Raw genomic sequence first — 25,114 nt, 5'->3', positions numbered from 1 at the left:
GTGGCTCAATTGATAGAGCACTCGCCTTTAAAAAAGGCAAGTGAGAGCATAAGGCACTTAATTCAAGCCCCAGTACCAAATATAGATAGTAAGTAGACAGACAAGACAAACAGACAGACAGACGGATGGACAGACAGACAGACCAACAGACAATGTGATTATGAATTCATGTATATATGACTTGGACATAGACTAAAAAAGTATTGGCTGTTACCAAATTTAACTAGTTTATCTGGTACCTGGCATAGAATTGCATGTTTTCTCTGTAGAGAAAAGAAATGTCAAAGTTTCAAAGTTTGGCATTATACACTGGATCAACTGAATTCAGTATTTGTCTCTCACTCATAGCCAAACAAATGTGCAGCTAGCCATACAGTGGGACACGTGATGTGTTTGTGTTATGTGGGGGAAGAGCTCTCCAGATTTCCATGTTCTGACAGATTCAGCTCCACTTGTTCAGTTTTGTACTTCAAAAGAGAAGGGTATGTTGAAGGTCTCAAATATGAAATCAAAACTTGGTAAGTGCTCTTGAAAAACAGAAAGAAAAGACCTATGTGAAATACAGACTATTTGTGACATCATATACTTTTTAAATACTCTATACAGAGGTAGTCCATGTGGTACAAACTGGAGAGTGTGCTTCAGTTTAGAGACTTTCATGAAGGTGTGCGAGTTGCTTAGATCTCGTTATTGACTACCTCTTCAGGAGGAGGGAGGCCTGAGGGGTCACTGCCTGTGGGGTGCCGAGTCTAGGATGTTCCATTTACTTACATGAAGTCGTATAGTATTTGCATATTGCCTATCCAAATACTCCTATATACTTCAAATCATCTCTAGATTACTTTTAATTACTTATAGTACTTAATACTATATAAATTCTATGTGTAAATAGTTGCTACAACAGATTGCTTAGGGAATAATGACCAGAGAAAGTCTATACTGGTTCAGCACTTATAATTTTTTCAAATTTTATTGGGAGCTGGAGGATGCAGCTTGGTGGTATTGTTTGGAATCTATAGGCCTGGGTTTAATCTCCAACACTAATATATATATATATATATATATATATATATATATACACATTAAATGATTTTGCATATATGTATATACATGTATGTGTTGATATATGGGTGCATATGTATATAAAATGTATGTACATACATTTGATGTATTATCTGTGTATGTAGATGTACTTATGTGTACTACATATATGAGGGCCTGGGAATTTGGCCAAGTGGTCGAGTGCTTGTCTAGTACGCATGAAGACCCAGGTTTGATTCCTTGGTTCCACATACATAGAAAAGGCCGGAAATGATGCTGTGGCTCAAGTGGTAAAGCATTAGCCTTGAGGAAAGCCCAAGGGCAGTGCTTAGACCCTGAGTCCAAGCCCCAGGACTGGAAAAATAATAATTGGACTCAGTAGCAATAGCTTTCATCCTTCAACAAGCCACTTAAGCCCCTGAAGACTCAGGGCCTCTACTGGATTGACTGTAGGGATTTCATCCTATTTTGCCTTTGCCTCCTCACCTTACCTAGCAAAGTACTTTGTCTATAGGAGAAAATCATAGTGTCTGGTTGCAACCTATTTTGTATATTGATAGCAAATTATTCCAACAGGACTTACTAAATAAGAATTCTTTTTTCAATTATGATTTGATTACTTCCAGTGTGTCATATATAGGTGACAAGGATTTTTTTCTAATGACAGAGAATCCAGAAGCCGGATCACTCATGGTGATCTAAGGGAATATCAAGCTTACTAAGAAAAAACTCCAGTGGGAAATTAGGCTACCAGTTATGTCAGTTTCCAGTATTTGATAGATATTGTATGATCAAACACCAACAGGTTTTCTTTTAATTTATGGGAGAAATGTTAAAAATTGATCTCAAGAAATTCTATCTACTAACTTAAGCAGTTCTATGAATCTGAAGACTACCAGTCCATGCCGCAGTAAGTTTGTAAGTGCAAAAGTTGAGCACCTCATCTTATACTAGCTTGAGAGAATATAAGTAGGAGCCTCTGATCAAGTGTAAACATTGCACTAAGTCCAGCTGAACTGGGATGAACTCTAGCTGAACTCACAAATGATTTCGGCTCAGCCTTTTGAGTTGCCATGGCTAGAATTCCTGTAATACTAGAAAGTCTAAGGGAGAGCAGATGTTAGAGCGAGTACTCATTCACCTGGTCACCTGACCTCTAGTTGCTTCTGTTCATTCATCTAGACAGGAGCATCAAAACCTCACATCCTACCAGACTGCAGGGTATGGACATTGCAAACCGTAAGGGCATGTATGTGTTGGAAGTACCAGGAAGGGCCCATCTCAACTTTGAAAAACAAGGCCAATACAACAAACCTGGGCTTTGCAGTACTCCTGAGAAAGGAAGGAATGGTTGTGAAAGCTATTGAAACTCTCCATTTTACTATGCCAATTCATATGGCTTCAGTGAATTCTACTTAGTCTTTTGACTTTTAAAAAGTTTCTTACGAATGACAACATATTGTAGTGTGGGTGTATATGTGTTTGTACACAAATATTTGCTAGAATCAGAATTAAGAGATATAAGGTTGGGTTCTGACTTAACTATTGATCTGAACTGAACCATTCAACACTTACAGGCCTTGGTGTCTCTTTTGAAAAAGAAATGATAATAAGCATGCTTCTGAAGTCTATCTGTTTAGTCTCATCAAAACATAGACATAGGGGGAAGGAGAGTCTGGGGGGAGGGTAAACAGAAGAAAACAAGGAAGGAAGGTAACACTGACAAGAAATGTACTCATAACCCTATTTATGTAGCTGTACAATAAAATATGTACAGCTTTTACAATAAAATAAAATAAACAATTTCAAACCACAGATATGGCTGAGTACTGGTGGCTCACGCCTAGCTATGCAGAAGGATGAGCTCTGAGGATCACAGTTCAAAACCAGCCCCAGCAGGACAGTTTTTGTTTTAAATAATACCCAAAACAGAAGAAACAAAAGCAATAAAAGATAAATTCTATTTTGATCAAACTAAAATGTTTCTGCTTAACAAGGTAACAGTCAAAGGGAAAGACAACCCACAGGATAGAAGGAAGTGTTTGCAAACCCTACATCTGATAAGGGGTAAGATCCAAAATATAGAAAAAGCTCACAAAGCTAAATAGTCCAAAGGTAACCTGATTTTACAAATGGACAATACAACTAAGTAGACATTTCTTAAATGAGACATGGAAATGGACAGCGCTATGTGAAAATAATGCTCAGAGAAGTAAAGATCAAAATCCCAAAGAGATAGCACTCTCCCACCGCAGGATGTAGAGAAAAGGGAAACATTAGCTAGACACCAGTGGCTCATACCTGTTATCAGGAGGCTGGGATCTGATGATCATGGTTGGAAGCAAGCCCATAAGAAAATATGTAGTCTCTAAGACTTATCTCTAATAAATGACTCCCCCAAAATGGAAGCGGAGTTGTGGCTCAAGTGATAGTGTCCTAGCCTTGATCAAAATGAAGCTCGGTGCCAAGGCCACAACTTCAAGCCCCAGGACTAGCACCAGAAAAAGGAAGAGAAAGAGAGAAAGGAAGGAAGGAAGGAAGGAAGGAAGGAAGGAAGGAAGGAAGGAAGGAAGGAAGGAAGGGAGGGAGGGAGGGAGGGAGGGAGGGAGGGAGGGAGGGAGGAAGGAAGGAAGGAAGGAAGGAAGGAAGGAAGGAAGGAAGGAAGGAAGGAAGGGAGAATGGAAAGGAGGAAGGGAGGAAGGGAGGAAGGGAGGAAGGGAGGAAGGAAAGGAGAGGAGAAAACCTGTGTACTCAGTAGGAAGAAATTCCATTTAATATAGCCATTATGAAAAACGGTATGGAAGTTCTTTTAAAAGAAGGATAAAACAGCCATATAATGGAGGAATTGCACTAAAAGGCATATGTCAAAGGGAAATAAATTACTATACTGGAAAGATATCTGTGTTCATATGTTTATTGCAGCAATAGTCACAATAACCTAGAGGTGGAAATCACCCAAGAGTTTTATCACCTGATAAGTAGATAAAGAAAATGTTATATATTCAGCCATAACAAAGAGTGAAATCTTGCTTCTCACAATATGGATGGAACCAGACTTCATTATCTCAAGTTCAATAAGCCAGGCACAGAAAGACAAGTGCCATATGATCTCATTTGTACATGGAAATTCAGAATGGAATGGTGGTTACCAGGGCCCAGAGCGGGTAGGAGGAAGAAGGAGACAGGGTTTCTCCTAGGTAAGGCTAGTCCTATTTAACTGCATAGAAGGGGCTTTGTTGAATGCTTTTAGCAAAGACATGATAAATGTTTAAAGAAATGGCTATGTTTAATCCAATAAACATTAGACAGTGTATGTATGTGGAAATATCACTTGGTATCCCACTAGTATGTATATTTTCATGTTTTTATATTGATTACTGATACTTCCATTTGTAAAACTGGCATTTTAAATTTCCCCAGGATTTCCTTCAATAGTGAAAAATCTCTACTGAAGTTAAAATATGATCTCGAGTAAAATCTCCAACTCCTTTTTATGAATAATAAAAATGTTTCCTTATGCTATAACATTCGAAGAGAGTATTCTGTGGCAGTTGTGCGTGTGCATGTATGTGCATGTACACGTGTGTGTGTGTGTGTGTGCATGTGTGTTGACAAGAAGTTAGAACTACTAAGTCTTGATGCAGATGATAGCCAAAGAAGGGTAGATTCCACAAAAATCACTTTGCTGTGAATCTGTACAGTCATTCTTTCCCCTCCTCCTTTATGACACCTCCAGAGGAGGCATGGACCAGTGATATTGTTCAAAGTATTTCAGTAAATACTAGCTCAAGTCATCCCCCATCCCCACACACACAAAAACGTATCTCCCCAGCAGATTTGCTTCTCATCTCAGCAAGAGTGTGTGTGCTCCAGATGTCTTTGAACTTGCTGTAGGATGTGGTGCAAGCATCCCAGGTTGCCTTGACTGTCCTAACAGAATTATCCCACTAAAGGCATCTGCCCTGCGTGGACTGACCCCAGCGTCTACTTCAACAGGGCAGGCAAAGCAATTTGCTTCCTGTCACTCTGGGTGGCTGATTCAGATCAGATATGTGAGGCCAACTTACAGAGAGCATCCTTGTTTACACTTGGCAGTTCCCCTGTGTGTGTGTGTGTGTGTGTGTGTGTGTGTGTGTGTGTGTGTGTGTGAGAGAGAGAGAGAGAGAGAGAGAGAGAGAGAGAGAGAGAGAGAGAGAGGGGGGGGGGGGGAGGGAGGGAGGGAGGGAGGGAGGGAGGGAGGGAGGGAGGGAGGGAGGGAGGGAGAGAGAGAGATTTCTCCCAGAAACAGCAAAAGTCCTAGAATGAACATTGAAAAGGGACACTATTTCTATACTTATGCACAGAGCCATTCCTCATTTGACTTTTGCAACCCTCGGCTTGGCTCCTAGTCAAGTGTGTACTGTGTGGCTACAGGTTCAGAAGATGATCTTGCACTGAAGCAGCGATCACCTCACCGACGATGTCAGCAACCCAAAATGTTGAGTAACCCTGAGGACACCATGTACTATAACCAGTTAAATGTGAGTTCAAAGTGGCCATAAAGCTGTTTTGCTGGCTTTGTTTCCAGTTAATAATTCTGTTATTAATACCTGTTCCAGCCCCTCCAGCCCCACCCCCACTCTCTTATGCGCTCCATTGTGAACATGTGCTTAGGCTCTTTATCTGTTGCTTTCATGTCAGGATGTCTGCCTTCACGGTGAATAATTGATGTGGTTTATCAAAGACGAGCAAGATGCATGCTTCATCAGGCTCACTTGAGCCCTTTGATCAAAAAAATTATGCTGTGACTTCTGATATTATCAGCATCTGCTTGCATTCAACACAAAATCACTTTGAATTAAAAATTAACGACTTGCTGCTCTGCTTTGACTGTGTGTTCTTGGCTTTCTCCACAGGGAACTCTAGAATATCAAGGGAGCAAGAGGAAGCCAAGAAAACTTGGGTAAATATCTGTCTTCTTAGTTCTAAGCAACTGTAAACAGAAGGGGTCCTTTGTGATATCCAGAAAATTGCGAAACTTTCCAGAGGCTTCTAAAAATATTCCATCTGGATAGGGCCACTATTGTTGACGCTGGAAACTTCTTTTCATAGTTGCAAGTATACAAAACTTGAATCAGTTCTGTCCTGGAAGATTGAAATTGTCACCTGATAGCTAATGTTATTTCTCAGAATTGTGCTGTCTTCCTAACTGAAGAATGTGTGAAGCGAGTTGTATGAAGCCCTCCTTTCCCACAAGTAAGAGTATTTTGGAGAGAACAAATGAGCTACTTTATGGAAGAAAACTTCCCTCCAGTGTGAGAGAGGAAATCCGAGTTCGTGATGCATTTGCTGATGAGCATTGTCACTGAGAATAGCCATGAAGATCATTGATTTTAGTTTGAGAGCTGGTGGAGGGCAAAGCAGGAATGAAACTTTTGTCATCTAGAGGAAACCAGGTGGAGACTGACAATTTAGTCACACAAACTAGACTGCAATATGACAACTTCCAGACAGTACTAAAGTGGAGCCATTATCAGTGTGTGACCTAGAGTTGGAAAGCTTCATAGCTCAGACTCAGGGACCCCTACAGGTGCAGGAGGAGCTGCCTTCAATGTCAGGGCTCCAACCCTGTGCCAACCACTACTACAATTCTCACTGTCCTACTGATGACTTTAGCATTGGTTTGCTTTTCTATTGAATATCCTCCTCTTTCCTTGGCTGCAGCCTAATCAAAGTGCTGGATGGGGAAGATGAGTATTACAAATCTCTGTCCCCTGTCGCTTGTGTCTCAGAGGAGAACAACTCAGCCTGCCCTTTCTTCTTTTACCCATCTTCAAAAAGAGACTCTTTGGCTCAACCGTGACTTATATCTCCTGACCTTATATCTGTCCCAGGTAAGAACAATTATGGTTATTGACTGATTGCCACTGATCAGAAAGGCATTGTTGTGGGATCTGCTTCAGTGGACGCACGATATCTGTGCTTGAACCTGGCTAGAGAGTTTACAGATTCCTATTCCTGCCACTCTCCCCCAAGTGATATGCAGCCTGAGATGAGGGGTCCCTCCTCTTCTCATTGCATGCCCGTGTGGATGCTTAAGACAGTCCCTCAAGCCCCTCACGTGGAAGAAGGGAGCAAATGATTTCATCTTAGGCTGGTTGGGAACACTGATAAATGGCCTGGCTTTCTCACTAAGTCACCATTCTGTCCATGCAGAATCTGCCTGTTCTGTTCCCCAACTCTGCTTTGTGCCCTTCCCCTCCAACCCCCAGTCAGACATCCATTGCTAAATGCCCCCTCACGGGAGAGTAACCCATATTCTCCTAGCACAGGAGAGTCTTTTCTGCTGGGCACAAAAGCCTAAACCTTTCCAATTGTTTCTACAGAGCAAATGAGCACACACTATTTATTCATGGTGTTAAGATGAATAGTAAGACCTCTCCAGTCCTTTAAGCAGGGAAAGAAAAGTGGGGAAAAAGAAGATTCTGGACCTTCCCAAGTCCAGATCCTATTATTTTGTAATTCTATTCACTGGTTGGTGAGCCAGCTGGCTCCATGAGCACTGGGTGATTACAGGGGCAGGTTTTTTGTTTTTAAATCTTGTCCATCTTTACCTGCATAGAGCCTAGAACAGGGTCTTGGAAAGTACACACCAGCATATGAAGAATGAATGGAGAACCTTCATTTAGTCACAGCAATGTCTGAGAGTGTAGTTACTTTCAATAATGTGTCATCTATGATTAATAACTTTCTCCATACTGTACACTTGAATTTTTCCCTCTGGATTGAGCTAGTCATTATGCAAGGAAGTGATATAATCTCTAATACTCAATACACTAAGTTTTTTGAGTACCTACCCTATGTAAACAATATGCAAGAGTGCTATGTTATATAAAAATGAGGGAAAAACTTATAGAATCCTTTTTCTAAATCTCTTACTCTATAATGCTTAATACATAGTATACATGGGACTATCAAGACCTTAAGAACTAGAGCCTAAAATGATACCAGAGTTTTTAAGAGGGCATTTAATAAGCATCTCATGAACAAACACAATGAAACAATTCACTTGAAGATTCCAAAATTATAATTTCACAAGGAAATAAATAGCTATAGATATTTTTCATGCACTAAAGTTTACTTCTTTAAAGATACATATTGGTTTTTGCCAAATTTTCACTTAAAAGTTTATATTTAATAAGGATTATAAGCAAGGCAGAAGAAACAAAAGTGAACCTTTGTTGCTTAAGAAATAAAGTTGGAGATCTATGTGAGCACTTGTTTAGCATGACATGGCCCTGGGTTTGATCACAGCACTAAAGAAAAAAAGGAGGGGGCCGGGAGTTTGGCCTAGTGGTAGAGTGCTTGCCTAGCATGCACGAAGACCCGGGTTCGATTCCTTGATGCCACATACATAGAAAAAAGCCAGAAGTGGTACTGAGGCTCAAGTGGTAGAGTTCTAGCCTTGAGAAAATCCAAGGACAGTGCTCAGGCCCTGAGCTCAAGCCCAGGACTGGCAAAAAAAAAAAAGAAAAAAAGGAGAGATAAGAATATCTAAAATGTCCTTACTATATATGCATACTTATAGAAATTTCATTTTTATCACTGATTAATTTTCTTCTGATCATTTGAATTGTTCTTTGTCAAGTTTTAAAGATACATGGTGGTTTAAAGATACACTTTGAATAGAAAAACTGAAACTTCCAGCTGTAGACACTGTAATTATAAATCTGCCCTCTTTCTAAATAAACTCTAGCAATAAATAAAGGTAAAAGAAAATAGAAATGATAAAATCGTAATTCAGAAGCTCTGTAATAATAATGATATAGCTCTAACTCCTGTCAGGAGTTTTGACATGGTATTAGATTCAGCACAGGAACAATTGTGGACATTATTCTTGGGCTATTCATAATACCACAGACTCAAAAGGTATATAGGTAAAAATGACACAAGCCAGAAGCTAGTGGCTCAGGCCTGTACTCAGCCTACTGAAGGCTGAAATCAGAGGCTCATGGCAAGGAAGTCTGTAAGACTCTTACCTCCAATTAACTACCAAAAAGCCAGACAGAAGGAAAGTCTCAATTGGTAGAATATTGGTGCTGTAGTTCAAGAGTTAGAACACTCATCTTGTGCAAAAAAAAACAAAGAAACAGAACCAAAAACCCTTAAGGATAATATGTAGGCCCTGAGTACAAGCCCCAGGACAAGTGCAAAAGTATGTGTGTGTGTGTGTGTGTGTGTGTGTGTGTGTGTGTGTGTGTGTGTTTCTACAGTTTTCTTTTTTGTTGTTGTTTTATAGTAGTTTTACTATGATGTGGCTCACATGGCTGTTTTCTTATTCCCTGTTCCTTGCATTCCAGAAATAAAAATTTGCAAAATTATCTGTAAAGATAATCTGAAGTCCATGATAGTATTCCCTTTCTTATCAGAAAATAAGATTCATCACAGACTTGATTAAATCAGGACCAGGGTAATCCGACCTCAGAGCCCGTGATGAGTTGAAACTGTCTTGCAATGCCTATAAGATCCGTCTATGTCTGCTTAGTGTATCTCCCAGAGAACATTCTCAAAGTGTGTGGTCTGGTGGGGATGGGGGGGGGGGGACATTTAAGAATATGGCTTTTGATGGACATGTAATATAGGCTTGTAATCCCAGCAACTTGGGAGGCAGAGATGAGTGAGGGCAACAATCCCAATACCCTATCAGGAAAAGGAAAAAGGAAAAAGGCACAGCTCAAGTGATAAAGTGAAGCCTTGAGTTCAGTCTACAGTATCACAGAAAGAAAAGGGAAATTGAAAGGGAAAGGGAAAGCAAAAAGAGAAGAAAGAAATCCAACTTTGTCTCCATTTTGGGTTTCACTGTTTCTCAGTTACCTTTTGAGGATTTGCCCAAATGTCCCTGGGGAAGAAAGGTTGTCTCAAATACTAAATTTTCCTCTCAAGTTTCGATCTGCCTAGACTTTGGTTCAGAATTTCTTCACTCTCTTATTGGATCTCCAGTGCCTGCAGCCAAATATCTTTTAAATTTTGCCCTAACTTACTACTTGGCCCAGAAGGAAGAGCAGTTTGAATTACTGGAAGTAAATGTTCTCTTCCATCCATTTTTCATGTAACTAAGCTTAAAATTCTTCTCCCTTCATCATTCCTTTTTCCAGTCTCATCACTATGTTGAATTTATTCTGTTTTGTTCCATTGGACTGCCATTTAAACGAGGTCTCAGGAAATGGGAAAGACAAATGTCTGTGTGCTCTTTCTGACCTTAGTATCAGGACCTTTCTAAAACTATTTTTAAGCATATCATTGACAAATATGAATGCTTGAACTATTATTTTTATGATGGCTTTCTTGACATATAATCGACATATGTAATACTCCTTGCTAAAGGACCAAAGTCCTATTATTATTATTAAGTGATTGTGCTGCATTTTATAACAAATCTTCAAACACCACTGTTTTAATGCACTATTGTTGAGCTTATGACCTCCAGGAAGTGACATATGCTATTGATCTTTACAGTGCCATATGGGAAGTAAACAGGCTTCCCAGTGACACAAAGAGAATGTTTTATCCAGGAATTAGAATTTAACCTGATTCATGAGTGGTCAGTAGAGCAGAAATGGGCAGACATGGGACAAACAGGCATCCTGGGTATGTGGGTCAGAGGACTGCCTAAACCTTCAATGTAGTTTAGAGAAAATGCTCTCCCCTCTGTCTCCCAAGCACCCTAGAGCCCAGAAAAACTAAGCATGGCAGGCATGTTTAGCAGAGAAATTCAGACACTGTTCTGATTTGACTGGCACAAACTTTAAATAAAAGTGTGAAGTGGACATGTAAAGGACTTGAACACTGTGCACAGGAGTTTGAACTCTAGAAAGCAATGAGAAGCCATTAAGGATTTTTGTTCAGAGAAAAGGCATGAACAGAGTTTGGTTTTAGAAAGATCTTGTCAAGGGAGTGATGCTATGGCTCAGGGGGTAGGGTGGTAGCCTTGAGCTGAAGAGCTCAGGGACAACATCCAGGCCCAGAGTTCAAGTGCCATGACTAAAAAAAAATGATTTGAAAGATCTTGTTAACACTAGTATAATAAGAAGCAAGACCAACCAGACTAATGAGGTAAAGAAAAGCTAAGTGGAGTCCTAGAAGGAGAAGGGAAAAGAATGTGAAGCCAAAACATGCTGGAAAAAATGTCCTCTATGTGCAGTGAGCAGAGGCTGGGGAAGGAAGAAGTAGAAGAAGGATACATTAAAGATGATCCATGTAGAAGAAATGAATTGGGATCTGGCACTGAACTCTATTAACCGTGCACCTGGGATGGTTGCTTTAGGTTTCTGTGGCAACAGACCACTGCTCTGGAAACTTGGAAGCACAAGGAAGAGAAGAGATGGGATGCCAGAAGGATGTCACTGGATTGGTCAGATTTTTAGAGTGGAAACCTAAGGCTTAAAGGGCAGATGGGAGGGATTACATTTTTTCCAGGGTAATGAAGTAGATGACATTCAAAAGTGCAAAGTCTATCTAGTACTTGGGCGTCAGGCGCTTGTTAATCATTAATCATTGAGAGGTGATTTGCAACTGGCTATGTTTGCTTATGTTGATTTGTGGGATTTCATAAGGTATTTATTACCAGGTCCCTAGAGACAGGTAACATAACCTCCAATAGGAGGAGATTTTCTTATCATCTACACCATTATAGACATTTCAAAGTTCAGAGATGATTCCAAAAGTAAATGTTTGGGTGCCTCTTTTCCACATAGAATAGACAGAATGACATTCGCTTTGATTCTGGATTTGAGTACAGACTTCAGAGACATGTTTACATTATTCCTCCCTAAATTCATTCTTGTTTGTGTCATGACCTGCTCACACTATCCTGCTTACTCACACCCACTAATAGGAAGCCTCTGGTTCATTGAGGACATCTCATAATGCCACAAGCTGGTTATTGATCAAACTAATAGAATGACTAAATAGATGACCAGTTGAAGCAGTGTCTATGTGTTAAAAAACAAACAAACAAACAACTATGGCTTTTATTGACAATCTCAACCAACTGTAATTTTCAGTACACTCATATTAAAAGAAGAAATAGATCTGTGCATTTACTCATGACCTGTACGAACCACTGAGAATCAGCGGAAGGGGCAGGCCCTCTGCCTGTTTAGCTGGGCAGCACTTCTGGGTAGGGGAACCTCTGGTGTGTCCGGTTCCTACCCCAGCTCCTACATGAATGCCTACAAAGAGCCCTAGAAAGCTCTTTAGTCACACAGAATGATTCCCTTCATTCACACACTCCTGTGATTTTATAGGTGGTTTACATGCTATACATTTATCTTTCTAAACCAAAGAAATGACCAGGCACTGGTGTCTTACACCTCTATTCCCAGCTACTCATCAGGCTGAGATCTAGAGGGTCATGGTCAGAAAAGTCTGAGACTTGATTTCCAATTAACCAGCAAACAGTCAAGACAGAAGCCTGACTCAGGTGGTAGAGTGCCAGATAAAGAAGTTAAGTGGGTAAGCGCAAGGCCCTGAAACCCCAGAATAGCCTAATAATAATAATAATAATAATAATAATAATAATAATAATAATAATAAATAATGGGGACAAAAAACAAAGGCAAAATCCTTATTGCCACTTAAATTGCAGAGTTCACAGCAAAGAAAATATTTCTTGTCATTATAATTCCTTTGACATTAGATGATTACCAGGCAAAGTAAAGACATAGATAATGATTGTATCACTTCTGTATACTCATTATAGTCTAGAATGGTAAGAACTTTTGGAAAAAACTTATGTCAATCCACTCTTCACAGATGATCAGACCCAGAAGCCCAGGGTCCTGCCCCAGGACTGTATGATCACTGTCACAGTTAAACAAGACTCGGGCTGGGTTTTTCTTCCTTTCTGACTTCTGTGTTCTGTGAACCGGAAGGCTCTCCAGTGATGTTGCACTGCCTAAAACCAAGCCTGTCTCTACATAGAGCAGATGCTGGCTTCAAGAAATGTTCTTCTTTCTAAAATTATTTCTCTAATTCTCTCACGATATTAAATATTGACACTGAGCCTAGTACCTGGCAGATGTTTACTGATATAATCAGAGGACATCTCAGTCCATTAGGAGAACAAAAACATTTAACAAAGCTGGGCAGTTTCACTGGCATGTTCCCATGTAGTGTTCACACCAGCTGTGCGAAGGAGATGAAAGTTATAAATGGTCAGCTCAGGGAGCTGTGTGACTCATGCTCAGCTAGCTGGTAAGGACAGAGCACAAGTTCTGTGTGTTAGTGTCCTAATCTGTGCTCTTCCTGGGAGCCATAAACTATATTTTAGCATCTTTAAGGGATTGTTCAGAGTAGTTAACAGCCTGCCTGAGGCCAGAGTGACCAAAATACAATGCAATATAAAATTATGTCTTCATCTGAAACATCTACTGATATCTTTTATCTAAGATGGCAACAGCAAACAACTACTAAGGACTTTGGAAGTACCAAGGCTTATCTTTATCTCATTGCTCCATTCCATCCTTACTATTCAGGAAGCTGAGTTGCGGCTGACCACAGCGTGAGGTTAGCCTGAGAAGCAAGGTTTGCTCGACTCCATCTCCAAAATAATTAGCAAAATCAGAACTACAGATGTGATTCAAATCATAGAATACCAACCTGTCAGGTGCAAAGCTCAGAGTTCAAACCCTAGTCCACCTAATAGCTTTAGTATGAGACTTCGAAATATTTGGCATCATTCACTTTAACATGAATGAATACTCTGCTCTGGGAAGTCACTGGGTTTCAAACAAGATCATCTATGCAACAGGGACCACTTGGCAGGTTCTGACTATGTGCAGAACATTCCACATGGTATCTATCATAGTTTGAAACACTCTTTCACATTTATGTAACACCTTTTCCAAAATGATTTTCTTCTTCATGTTCACGGTCATTCATTCAGTGAATCTTTCTCAAACATCTACCATATGTGAATATTGTTCTGGCCTTGGATTACACTAGGAAACAGAGGAAAAAGCTCTGCGTCTCACTCCCCATGGAGCTCCAGTCTTGGCTGGCAAATGGCCAGTACACAATAAGCATAATGCCTGGATCCACAGCATGGTGTGTCTGAGACAGCAGCCATCTTCACTTGAGATGATCTCAGGTTTTTGACATTTCCCTATACTCCCAGACTGTTCTAGTGCCTGTCCTCTCACACTCAGGAGGGTTCCATTTGGTAAATAAATTACATAATTATGAAGTGTTTACAAGAGAATATGGAGAATAGGGAGAGCAGAGTAGATTTCAATTTTTATTCAGGTAGTACTGGGGCTTGAACAGTTACATACTAGGTAAGTGCTCTACCACTGGAGTCACACACCCGAGCCCTTTATTGCTTTCATTGTTTTCTTTCCCCCAAGTAGTATCTTGCATGGGGGGGGTGGCGAGAGGAGGGGTCTCAGTCATGGGACTCGAACTCTGGGCCTGGGCACTGTGTCCCTGAGCTCTTCAGCTCAAGGCTATTGCTCTACTCCTTGAACCACAGCGCCACTTCCAGTTTTCCGATCGTTAATTGGAGATAAGAGTCTCACAGACTTTAGTGCCAGGCTGGCTTTGAACCATGATCCTCAGATCTCAGCCTCCTGAGTAGCTAGGATTACAGGTGTAAACCACCGGTACCCAGCAATGCCTTACATTTTTGTGCAGAACTAGCCTCCAATTCTGATCCTCCCACATGCAGTCTCCATTACATAGCTGGTATGACAGTGGTGAGTCACATCCAGCTTGCTTTGCTACTGTTGAGTGAGGTCTCACTACCCAATCTCTCCCCCCTGAGTAGCTGGGGTTAATAGGTCTGAGCCATCACACTCAATAGGATGGCAATTTACACACCATAGTTTCGGGTGTCTGTGGAGCCAAGAGACTTCTAAACCAAGATTTATCAGAGGTAAGACTTGACCATGAGAAGAAAATTTTGAATATGTACATTCTTATTACAAAATACTGACATCATATCACAATGTAAAAGTCAATTTTTTCTCATTTCCCTCTTCTGCTGAAATCTTCTTTTAAACAGAAAAAAAACACATTCCATAATTTTCCACCTGCAAATCAGACAAGGAGAATGGGTGTCACTCGTGTCATGAGTTCGGTCTGGTTTTGTCTCTTCTCTTTCTGACCCTCTCTTCTCCACAGCTGATGATGTGCAGACATGAAGACACATTAGGCTCAGGAGCTGAGGGTGGGGACACAGTTCCAGTGTATAGGACAAGCACTTCTCTCTGACAGGAAATACATGTGTTCCACTTGCTCTAGGATGGCAGGGCAAATGAAGTGTGCAATTCATTTCTGTGGGGGGGAAAAAGTCCTGCACTATTCATATATTTTATGTACAATCTGTCAACAATCATTGGCTGAAAATAAATTACATATCACTAAGACACATAGAACCATATTCAACAGCATTCAATCTAGTCATTAATTCTCCCTCTTGGTGTTTTGCTATGACAATGAAGGCAGACACATAGTAGGTATCCAGTACTTCCAAAAAAAATGTCATTCTAAGCTGGACTATTCAGGTGCCTAAGACCTGAGGATTGAGGTTCAAAGCCAGTTCAGGCAGGAAAATCTGTGAGACTTTTACCTCCAATTAACTACCCAAAAAAGCCAGAAGTACGGGTGTAGCTCAAGTGGTAGAGGGCCAGCCTTGAGCAAGAGAAGCTAAAGGGCAGCACTCAGACTCTGAGTTTGAGCCCCAGTACACATGTACATATATGTGTGCACACACACACATACACAGACGCACACACACGCACGCGCACGCATGTCTACTTTTGGAGGGGGGCAGTGAGTCATGGGGCTTGAACTCAAAGCCTGAGCACTGTCCTTGAGGTCTTTTTGCTCAAAGCTAGTGCTCTACCATTTTGACTTACAGTGCCACTTCTGGTTTTCTGGTGGTTAACTGGAGATGAGAGTTTCATGGACTTTCCTGTCCAGATCCTCAAATCTCAGCCTCCTGAATATCTAGAATTACAGGCATGAGCCACCAGCACCTAGCTTCTACTTTTTATTCTGGACACCATGGTCTCTTATACTTGTTATCTGGCTTTGTCTAAACATTAGCACGTTCCAGCAGATCCTTGGGACTACAGAAGAGCCAGACTGAAACCTCCACTTGTTGGTCTGTGTTTAGGGTCTGTAGACATAGCTTAATACTATAAATCATAGAAAGAAGAAAGCCTTTAATAAATAGGGCAAACCTGTATTAAAATCTAATCTCTGATGACACAAAAATTCAAAAGACTGGGGCTTAAATAAAAATTTCCTGTAAATTTAAAGATCTCATTCACGTGGTACTAGCTGTGGAGCTCAGTGGCAGAACACTTGCCACAGCATGCTCGGGGTTCAATCTCAGCCCTGAGGAAGGAAAAGGAGAGAGGACTTGATTCATAAGAAGAGCCTGAGTCACTTAATTAGCTTTTCCAAATTAGAAGTTCAGGAAAATAAACCCTACGCTCTGAGTCTGAATCTAGCAATTTGGTCTCACAAAGGGTCATGTGTATTTAAAATAGAGTCTTCTTGAGCCGTAATGTTTTCTTTAGTAGCCTGATATTTTTACATGTCCGTTTTATATCAGACGATAGCATTTTTAAATGAATGAAGTATGCTTCTTTTTTCTAAAATTATATCGTTTAAGCTTTTCACCATGTCAGAGTATCTCCAGGGCAGTACTCAGAACACGCACATACATTCTAAAATGATAAAGTTTAGCTACATGAGCATCATTATATGTGGCAGTATGGAAGAATGCCAAGTGTGTTCCATCTTATTTGACTGAGCATAGAAAATGTGGAGAAAAATACAAAATGTAGGTGCCTGTCCCTAATCCTTAGCAGTGAGTGTCCTTCCTTCTGGACTGCCCTTCTGTGTCCTTCTATGGGTGCCAATAAGGAGACTTGAACTCAGGGCCTATTACTGCCCCATGCTTTTTTTACTCAAGGCTAGTTCTCTGCCATTTGAGCCACAACTCCATTTCCCACTTTTGGTTGATGCATTGGAGTCTTATGGACTTTTCTGTCTGGTCAGGCTTTGAATTGTCATCCTCAGCTCTCAGCCTCAGTAGCTCCTTAGCTCTCAGTAGCTAAGATTACAGGCATGAGTCATGACACCTGGCTTTGGACTGTCCTTTCTGTGTAACTGGACCAAGATAAAAATAACAAGGACTAGGAACAGACAAGGCTGAAATTAAAAGGTTGATAACCACCTGCTAAACGAGAAAATCCTGACTTTTTTTTTTTTTTTTTGCCAGTCCTGGGCCTGAATTCAGGGCCTAAGCACTGTCCTTGGACTTTCTCAAGACTCGAGTTCTACCACTTGAGCCTCAGCACCACTTCCAGCTTTTTTTCTACATATGTGGTACTGAGGAATTGAACCCGGATCTTCGTGCATGCTAGGCAAGCATTCTATCAGTAGGCTAAAGTCCTGGACAATCCTGACCTTTTGTTAGCATCTGAATTGCCGGAATGTTCTTACAGAGAGAGATACATTCTACATAGAAGATAAATTGCCTGGGTCTCTCATTTTCAAAATCTCCAAGACCATCAATGCTATTTTAAAAAATGTATGAATACATACATCTCCAATTTTTCCTTTCTAATCAAGGCTAGAGGAAACTTACAGCACCATTATCATCCAGGCCTCATTACCTCATGGCTAATTAGCTAACATTTGCAAAGCACTTTGAAGATGAAAAGCATCCTATAAATGCTAGGAATTATTAAATAATTTGAGAAGAAAATTATAAAATAGATACATTGTTAACATTAATTTGGATTTTATCTTTGCTTATTCTCCTTTTCCTGGCATCTGACATTTGGAGCTGAACCATAGCTAAAGGCTAGGGGGGAGGCAGTGTAGATTTCACTGGTGACTCAGTGAAACTGGCTTCAGATTCATACTTGTTGAAAACAAGTTCTCACCCAGCAACTCTCCAGAGAGATCCCCATTTACAATGGTTAAAGTGTTTACTAGTTAAACAAATAATTTTACCACCACCACCACCAACAGCTAATGCAAAAGCAATTCATAGGCATTTCAGACTATGTAAAATATGCATGAACAGTAACACCAGACAAGGCATTGGATGAGAAACATGTGATTCCACTTTGCCCCTCTGTACCATCTCGGACCCTGTGTCTGCATTATTGATGCTGATATATTATGTAGTGTTGACTGTTCCCTACATTTTGCTGTCATCAAAAAGGAATTAAACAAACTTTTATGAAGCTGTGCCCCTACTCCCTGTCACCCACTCCCTTCTTCCCCCATCCTAGGTGGACAGAAGGACAGATAGAAAAACATGTTTTCAAATGTCTTTGGCAGCCTGCCAGCTACTGACTCACAGAAGAAAAAAGGGAGAGTAAAAATATTCTTCAAGTATGTGCATCCTGAAAGCTTCCCATAAAACAGGAAATAATAGATCAAGTGCATCCCAAGTATTTGCAAACTATTTAATTGGGCAAAGGGCAGTCATCCTCTTCTGATCAGAGCAACGTCTTTATTGTTGAAGCCCACTTCAATGATACCAAAGTTAATCTCAAGTCCTGTTACAGGAAACTCATCCTTATTAAAGTAACATTAAGTGCTCCTTTTTTTATTGATCTTTGCCTCCAGCTTAATGATAGAAACTTACTGATGTTTTAATAATAACCTTGCAAGCTTTATCTCATTTTACTTTGCCTTGGTACTAAAAGATGCGGTGGAAACTAACAGCATAAACATTTTGCAGATGTCTTTAAAGGCCAGGGGGGAGGTTTGGGGGTGAAGGGGAGATTCAATTGAGCTGCGAGTTACCAAAGATGGCTGAAGAACTAGAAGATAAAAGGGAGGCTCCAGTGTGAACATCAAAGAATTGTTAATGACAAGAAATACCATTAGGGTTAGCATAGCTTTTGTTTCAACTTTTTCACACCTGCAGTGTGTGGTGAGCTGAGCCTTTGTTCCAAAATCTGAATTACCTCCATTAACATTTATAGAAAAAAATGCTTTGCAAAACAACAGAAAGGGGCTTTGGGGTTCCCCCCACCCCTCTCTCATACACACTCGGTTTGAAAAGTCAGAAATTAGTTCAATATCCTCAGATTCCCTATCAGTCATTGAATGTAACCAGGGAACATATTGATAAAGGGTAATAGGTAATAAATGAGTCTGCTTGAAGCAGAAGAATAGCTTTGTAACTAAAAAGAGGTAATCCAAGCCATGTAGAGAAGTGCACACCAGAAGCTCAGACATTAGCAAGAACAAAATCAGAGCGTGAAATTCAGATTAGCCCTCCCCAGGCTGCGAGAGGAAGGAGGAGGGAAATCACAAGACTTGGCATGGCTAAAGGTGTAACCTGTTTTATTTGGCCCCTGAAAATTTTTAACAGATGGTGGGACCAGCTGTCTTTTTCAGCCATTTAATAAACTCTTCGGTGGTAACAGTTTGGAAAGTGGGGGATTTTTCGTTTTAGGCCAGAGGAGAAAATAAAGAAATCTGTCCCAAGTTGTCTCTGCCAAGTAGTAGTAAAGCCTGGAAACACTGTGAAAAGTTAAATGGTGGGGGAGGGGAGGGAACTAAATCGATAATGCTATCATCATTGTATTTTATTTTTTTTAGGAAACAGTGACTAAACTCAATTTTTCTTTTCCAACAAATTAGGTGACTTTATTACTGACAGAGTTTTTTTGTCTGATGCTTTTTTACCTGGGATTTAAATTTTTCTCTTTCAAGGAGGCATTCTTTGTTTAATAATATTCATTGACAGATTAGCAGTGATTTAAAGCAGCAGCTATCAACAGCATTCCAAAGGGATGCAACCAAAACATTTCTTAGAAGTTAGTTCTCATAGTCAGCAAACACTCAGTTATAACAAGTGAGTGAATTCTCTCAATTTACATAATTAGTCAAAATTTGCATGGAACCCTCCTCCTGAACTCATGTAAATTATAGAGCCTGGCTCCAGACTTCAGGAATGGGGAAAAGACTCCTGTCAAGTTATTTTCCCAATCAGATCTAAAAGCTTTTGCTTTTGTGCCTAGAAAATATTCTAAAGTTGCATTTTTTTCCTGCCAGTGAAAAATCAACTCTCAGTGATGGGGGAAATGTTTTTATTTTCAAAACTTCTTCCCATAACTACAAACACAACTCTTTTTTGTTTCCATTCCTATCTACAAAACTTTGTAAATATTAGAGTTGTAATATATAATTTTAATGAGAAAAGGACACTTTAGTGACATAAAGCACATGTAGTTTTCATTGTATCTGGCAAATCTTTTTTTTTTCTTTCTGTTTAGCTTTCACTTTGTAATCTTTCAGGATCCTTTTGTTGTTTGTCTGCTTAAACAGGTGTAGCAAGGTGCAAACGACATAATGAGGGGCCTGGAGTTTGGCCTAGTGGTAGAGTGCTTATCTAGCAGGCAGGAAGACCCAGGTTTGATTCCTCCGTACCACATACATAGAAAAAACCTGGAAGTGGTGCTGAGGCTCAAGTGGTAGAGCTCTAGCCTTGAGAAAGTCCAAGGACAGTGCTCAGGCCCTGAGCTCAAGCCCAGGACTGGCAAAAAAAAAAAAAAAAGACATAATGAATAATTTTATCTGGAATAAATTGGTTCCATCTTCAAGCAAGGTATCAAAATTAATGGAAAGACATTTCTAATTACTCAATTACCATGTGTTATAAAATACCTTAGACAAATCAATTATTTTAGAGGCATTTTCTCATCTATAAGACCAACCAACCATTCACCACTTCTTTAATCACAGGACTTGGGGATCCAAGAACCATACCAGGAGCTAGGATCCAAGTGGCCAGACAGACAAGTTCCCTGCTCCTTTGAACCCTCTGGATAAATAGAGAAGCACTGGACAACACAATGTTCAGTCTCTGTCTATGTAACTTCAATATTATCTCATTGGTTCCAATGAACATGGCAATGAAAATTGGAATAACAGGACTTCCATTTTCATGAGTGATAAAAGCAATCCAAGTTTATCCTACCAGTCCTTTCCCCAGTATCTGCTAAAAAGCACTAAAAAGTGCAACAATGTTGTTTGCAAATCCCAGAAACCTCAAACCCTATAAAGCATGAGCATCTACAAGTTATATGGATTTAGAGATGATCTATTTTCCTTAGACAGTACAAAATGCTTAAAAATCAAGAATCAGAGCCTTACTTTATTCAAAAAAAATATTTCCAGGTTCATTTCTATAATGAACCTTCATAAAAGATTATTTCACAAATAATTCTCAATATCATTGAAAAATAGTAATTTTTTGTTGTACACCAAGCAGGGCTTCTGCTCCCATGACATACATAAATGTGGAGACACCTGGAGAATGGTCTCCCAACAGGCAGCAACTAGTGTTTCATCTTAAATGCATCCTACATGGATTTAAAAAAAAAAGAGAGAGAGAGAGAGAGCAATGTAAAAAGAAAAAGAAAAGAAAGAGGGGCTGGGAGTTTGGCCTAGTGGTAGAGTGCTTGCCTAGCATGCATGAAGACCCGGGTTCGATTCCTCGGTACCACATACATAGAAAAAAGCCAGAAATGGTGCTGAGGCTCAAGTGGTAGAGCTCTCTAACCTTGAGAAAGTCCAAGGACAGTGCTCAGGCCCTGAGCTCAAGCTCGTGACTGGCAAAAAAAAAAAAAAGAAAAAAAAGAAAAAGAAAAGAAGAAATAATAAACAGTTGGAGAAATAAGTATGAATGTTTACATGCTTTTTAGGCAGGAAGAGTTTTCCAGAACATAATGCCGAAGACAACTTAAAGAAAAAGATAATGAGCAGAGTATAGTGGTTCAAGTGTGTGCAGCAGAGGCTGAGGTAGGAAGATCTTGATTTCAAGGATAGTCTGAGCTACCCAGGGAAGGCCAATCTCAAAACAGCAATGGAAGAACAGTGAAGTTCCAACTTTTATGTTGAAAGTTCTTAAAAATGAGTTAAAATTAATTTTTAAAAATATGTTTTACTACATAAAAATTTAAATCTTCCCCATGTCAACAAAATTATTGTTGAATATGTACTGGAGTTCTGTTTGGGAAGAGCAAGAAATTATCATAAGGGCCACACAACATGTAAATGTATTTAAGGTCACTGAACCATACATTTAAAAAATGCTGAAAACTGCAAGTTTGTTACATATATTTTAAAATATTAAGTTGCAAATGTGACCTGAAATTTATATTTATAGCAGGTATATTTTTTCTGGTTCTGGGATTGAACTTGGAGCCTTGTACCTGCTAGGAAAATACTCCACCTCATGAGCCATACCTCCAAGTCCAATATGTACTATTTTTTTACTCAACAAATATTGAATGAGTGCTAAGATGCACTAATATAAAGACACAAGGGTTGCCTCCCAGAACCATAATGAGATCTACAAATTATTCAGTAAAAAGAAAATATCCCAATAAAGACATTTTAAGAGTATATATTATGATAAACAATATGACCTTACTAGTCATAAAATAGAAACTAAAAACAAAGTATTTTACTTTCAGATGGATAATGTGCCCATTATCGCAACAAGCTCTTGAGAACCCAATCATCACAATTATGAGCCGGAAAAGGATCTATTTTTACTTTTTTAAAATAAGTATTCATTGTTACTGAGGGCAATAATTGACATACACAAATTATCCTCGTAGAAGTATAAATTGACATGAATGTGTTGGCCTGAAACAAGGTGGGGGGGAAGAAGAGGGGGAGAGGGTAATGGAGAGGTAGCAGTTTTGAAAAAGGATTCAAAAAATCATGGTGTCACGATCATTCAGTCCTTCCATTGAGGAGTTGGTCGATCTTTAAGAGGTTGTAGAATGAACAAAGTTATTTTCAACTTTCATCTCCCTGGACCAATGTTTCTGGAAATAAAGGATGACTTTCTTTCTTTACATTTGTGAAGACATCTGAATAATAAAGTCATGCTAGTGTGGGAGCAAACTGTGAAGGGATAGAATCTTCCAGTTGTTAATCCGACATTTTTTTCTGGTGGCAGAGAATCCGCTTTAGATGATTGAACTGTCTGTGAGCTCAGCGGCAGGACATGTGTCTTGATTCACAGCCTGTGTATTTCCTTTGGCCCAAATACTGATGCAAGAAGGGAGCATGCTTCTTTTCAGAAGGGAGAGCTAGATTGAGGCTCAGCTCATGAGAGAAGTTACGGCATTTGTTATTATCAGTCCCTGTACTGTGATTCATATGTCTGTTCTCTGTTACTTCTGGTTTTCTATCTAGAGATTCTCTCTTCTGTGAATAATATTCCTCTACTAGAGAGAGAGAAAGAGGGAGGGAGAGAATACATTTATATGGTTGTACAGCCATGACAATTTTTCATCTTTCCAAACAAAACTTCAGGGTCTATAAGTATCTATATAGAAAGATAGAAAAATGATAGATAGATAGATAGATAGATAGATAGATAGATAGATAGATGATAGACAGACAGACAGACAGACAGACAGAGAGACAAAATGTTCTTCATAGAATTGTGTACAATAGCAAAAACAAAACCAAAATACACCTGAAGCAATTCAGATATTTCAAAAGTAGGGCATGGTAGTATAGCCATACAATGGAAAAAAATAGTCTTTTAAATGACTCAAAAAGATTGCAATGGAAAAAAAATAGTCTTTTAAATGACTCAAAGAGATTGGGGGTGGGAAGTAGAGTTCTAGTTTAACTATTTTTTAAGTGCAAAATTTTTATAGTATATTCTTTTCCCCCTTTCTACAATACTGGGGCTCAAACCCAAGGACCCATTCATACTAGGCAAGGGCTCTACCACTGAGCAGCTAAGCTACCTTCCCAGTCCCTCTACTATGCTCTTAAAAATTATACATGTTGGGCCGGGAGTTTGGCCTAGTGATAGAGTGCTTGCTTAGCATGCACAAAAACCTGGGTTCAATTCCTCAGTACCACATACATAGATAAAAGCCAGAAATGGTGCTGTGGCTCAAGTGGTAGAGCTCTAGCCTTGAGAAAGCCCAAATAGAGCGCCCAGTCCCTGAGTTCAAGGCCCAGGACTAGCAAAACATAGATAGATAGATAGATAGATAGATAGATAGATAGATAGATAGATAGATAGATAGATAGATGTGCTAATTCAATTTTCAATGGACTTGCACATCCACTACAAGGTGAGTAGTATTTTTCTCCCCACCTGGAGCATTTAAAAATCATTATTACATAATGCACCCTTTATCTGGTGAATATAATGTAACCCTTCTATTAAGTATAATAAACATATATGAAAACAATCATTATTACATTAGATGCACATTATTTGTTTTTGAAGAAACCTAATTATAATTTACCTTTCCTGTGTGAGCTTTTTTTAAGTTTCTCTAATCCTGTTGTAAACCTTTCTGTTTCCTGTTAAAGGTTTTAGGAGTGAACTCCCCAGCAATCATCAGAGGAAAATCCGATCAGCTACATCATTACATAAGGAATAAATGCTGCCACGTGATTATAACAGGGTTATTGTGCAATTGCTACAAATTAAAATATTGTTAATTATACAGAAATGTGGGGAATGGTTACAGCAAAATTAAGCAAAATATTGGGAGGACATATATGATACATTTATAGCTTGAACAATGTAATAGTAAGCAAGTACGTGTGGATTGAAGATACTAGCAGGGAGAGGTGATGGAGAAACAGGATGAAGTTTGTGCTTTTGTCTTCATTCAATAAACACACACACACACACACACACACACACACACACACACACAAGAATGTCTGAAACTCAGTAGTGGACTGATAGAAGGAAGATTTGGTCCAGGATTGGAGCCGGTACTTTTGTGGGCCACCACTAAGGGAACACACTTGGGATTGGAGCACATAGGGTTTTTGTTGTTTTGTTTTGCTTTGCTTTGCTTTGCTGCACTGTGCTGTGCTTTGCTGTGCTGTGCTGTGCTTTGCTTTGCTTTGTGTCAGCTCCGGGACTTGAACACAAGGCCTGGTCACTGTCTCTGGGATTGTTTGGCTCAAGGCTAATGCTCTACCACTTGAGCTAGATCACCACTTCCATCTTTTTCTTAGCAGTTTATTGGAGGTAGCAGTTTCAACA

The 25,114-nt window shown here is 39.7% G+C and overlaps 1 protein-coding gene across 1 annotated transcript in view; it reads left to right on the top strand.

Moving 5' to 3' along the window:
• The window catches only part of Myo3b (myosin IIIB), a 222,622-nt gene extending 197,746 nt beyond the window's left edge, over positions 1-24,876 (top strand). Inside the window, exons 22-25 of the mRNA XM_090343066.1 lie at positions 5,455-5,561; positions 5,937-5,983; positions 6,745-6,914; positions 24,424-24,876. Coding sequence (XP_090199192.1) covers positions 5,455-5,561; positions 5,937-5,983; positions 6,745-6,883 — 293 coding nt within the window. The 3' untranslated portion in view covers positions 6,884-6,914; positions 24,424-24,876. The remainder of the gene's footprint in view (positions 1-5,454; positions 5,562-5,936; positions 5,984-6,744; positions 6,915-24,423) is intronic.
• The last annotated feature ends 238 nt before the right edge of the window (positions 24,877-25,114 follow it).

This window comes from Megascapheus bottae, chromosome 12, assembly GCF_031878675.1.
Source record: "Megascapheus bottae isolate mThoBot1 chromosome 12, mThoBot2.hap1, whole genome shotgun sequence".
NCBI classification, from domain to species: Eukaryota; Metazoa; Chordata; class Mammalia; order Rodentia; family Geomyidae; genus Megascapheus; species Megascapheus bottae.
This window is presented reverse-complemented; position numbering and strand designations above follow the sequence as displayed.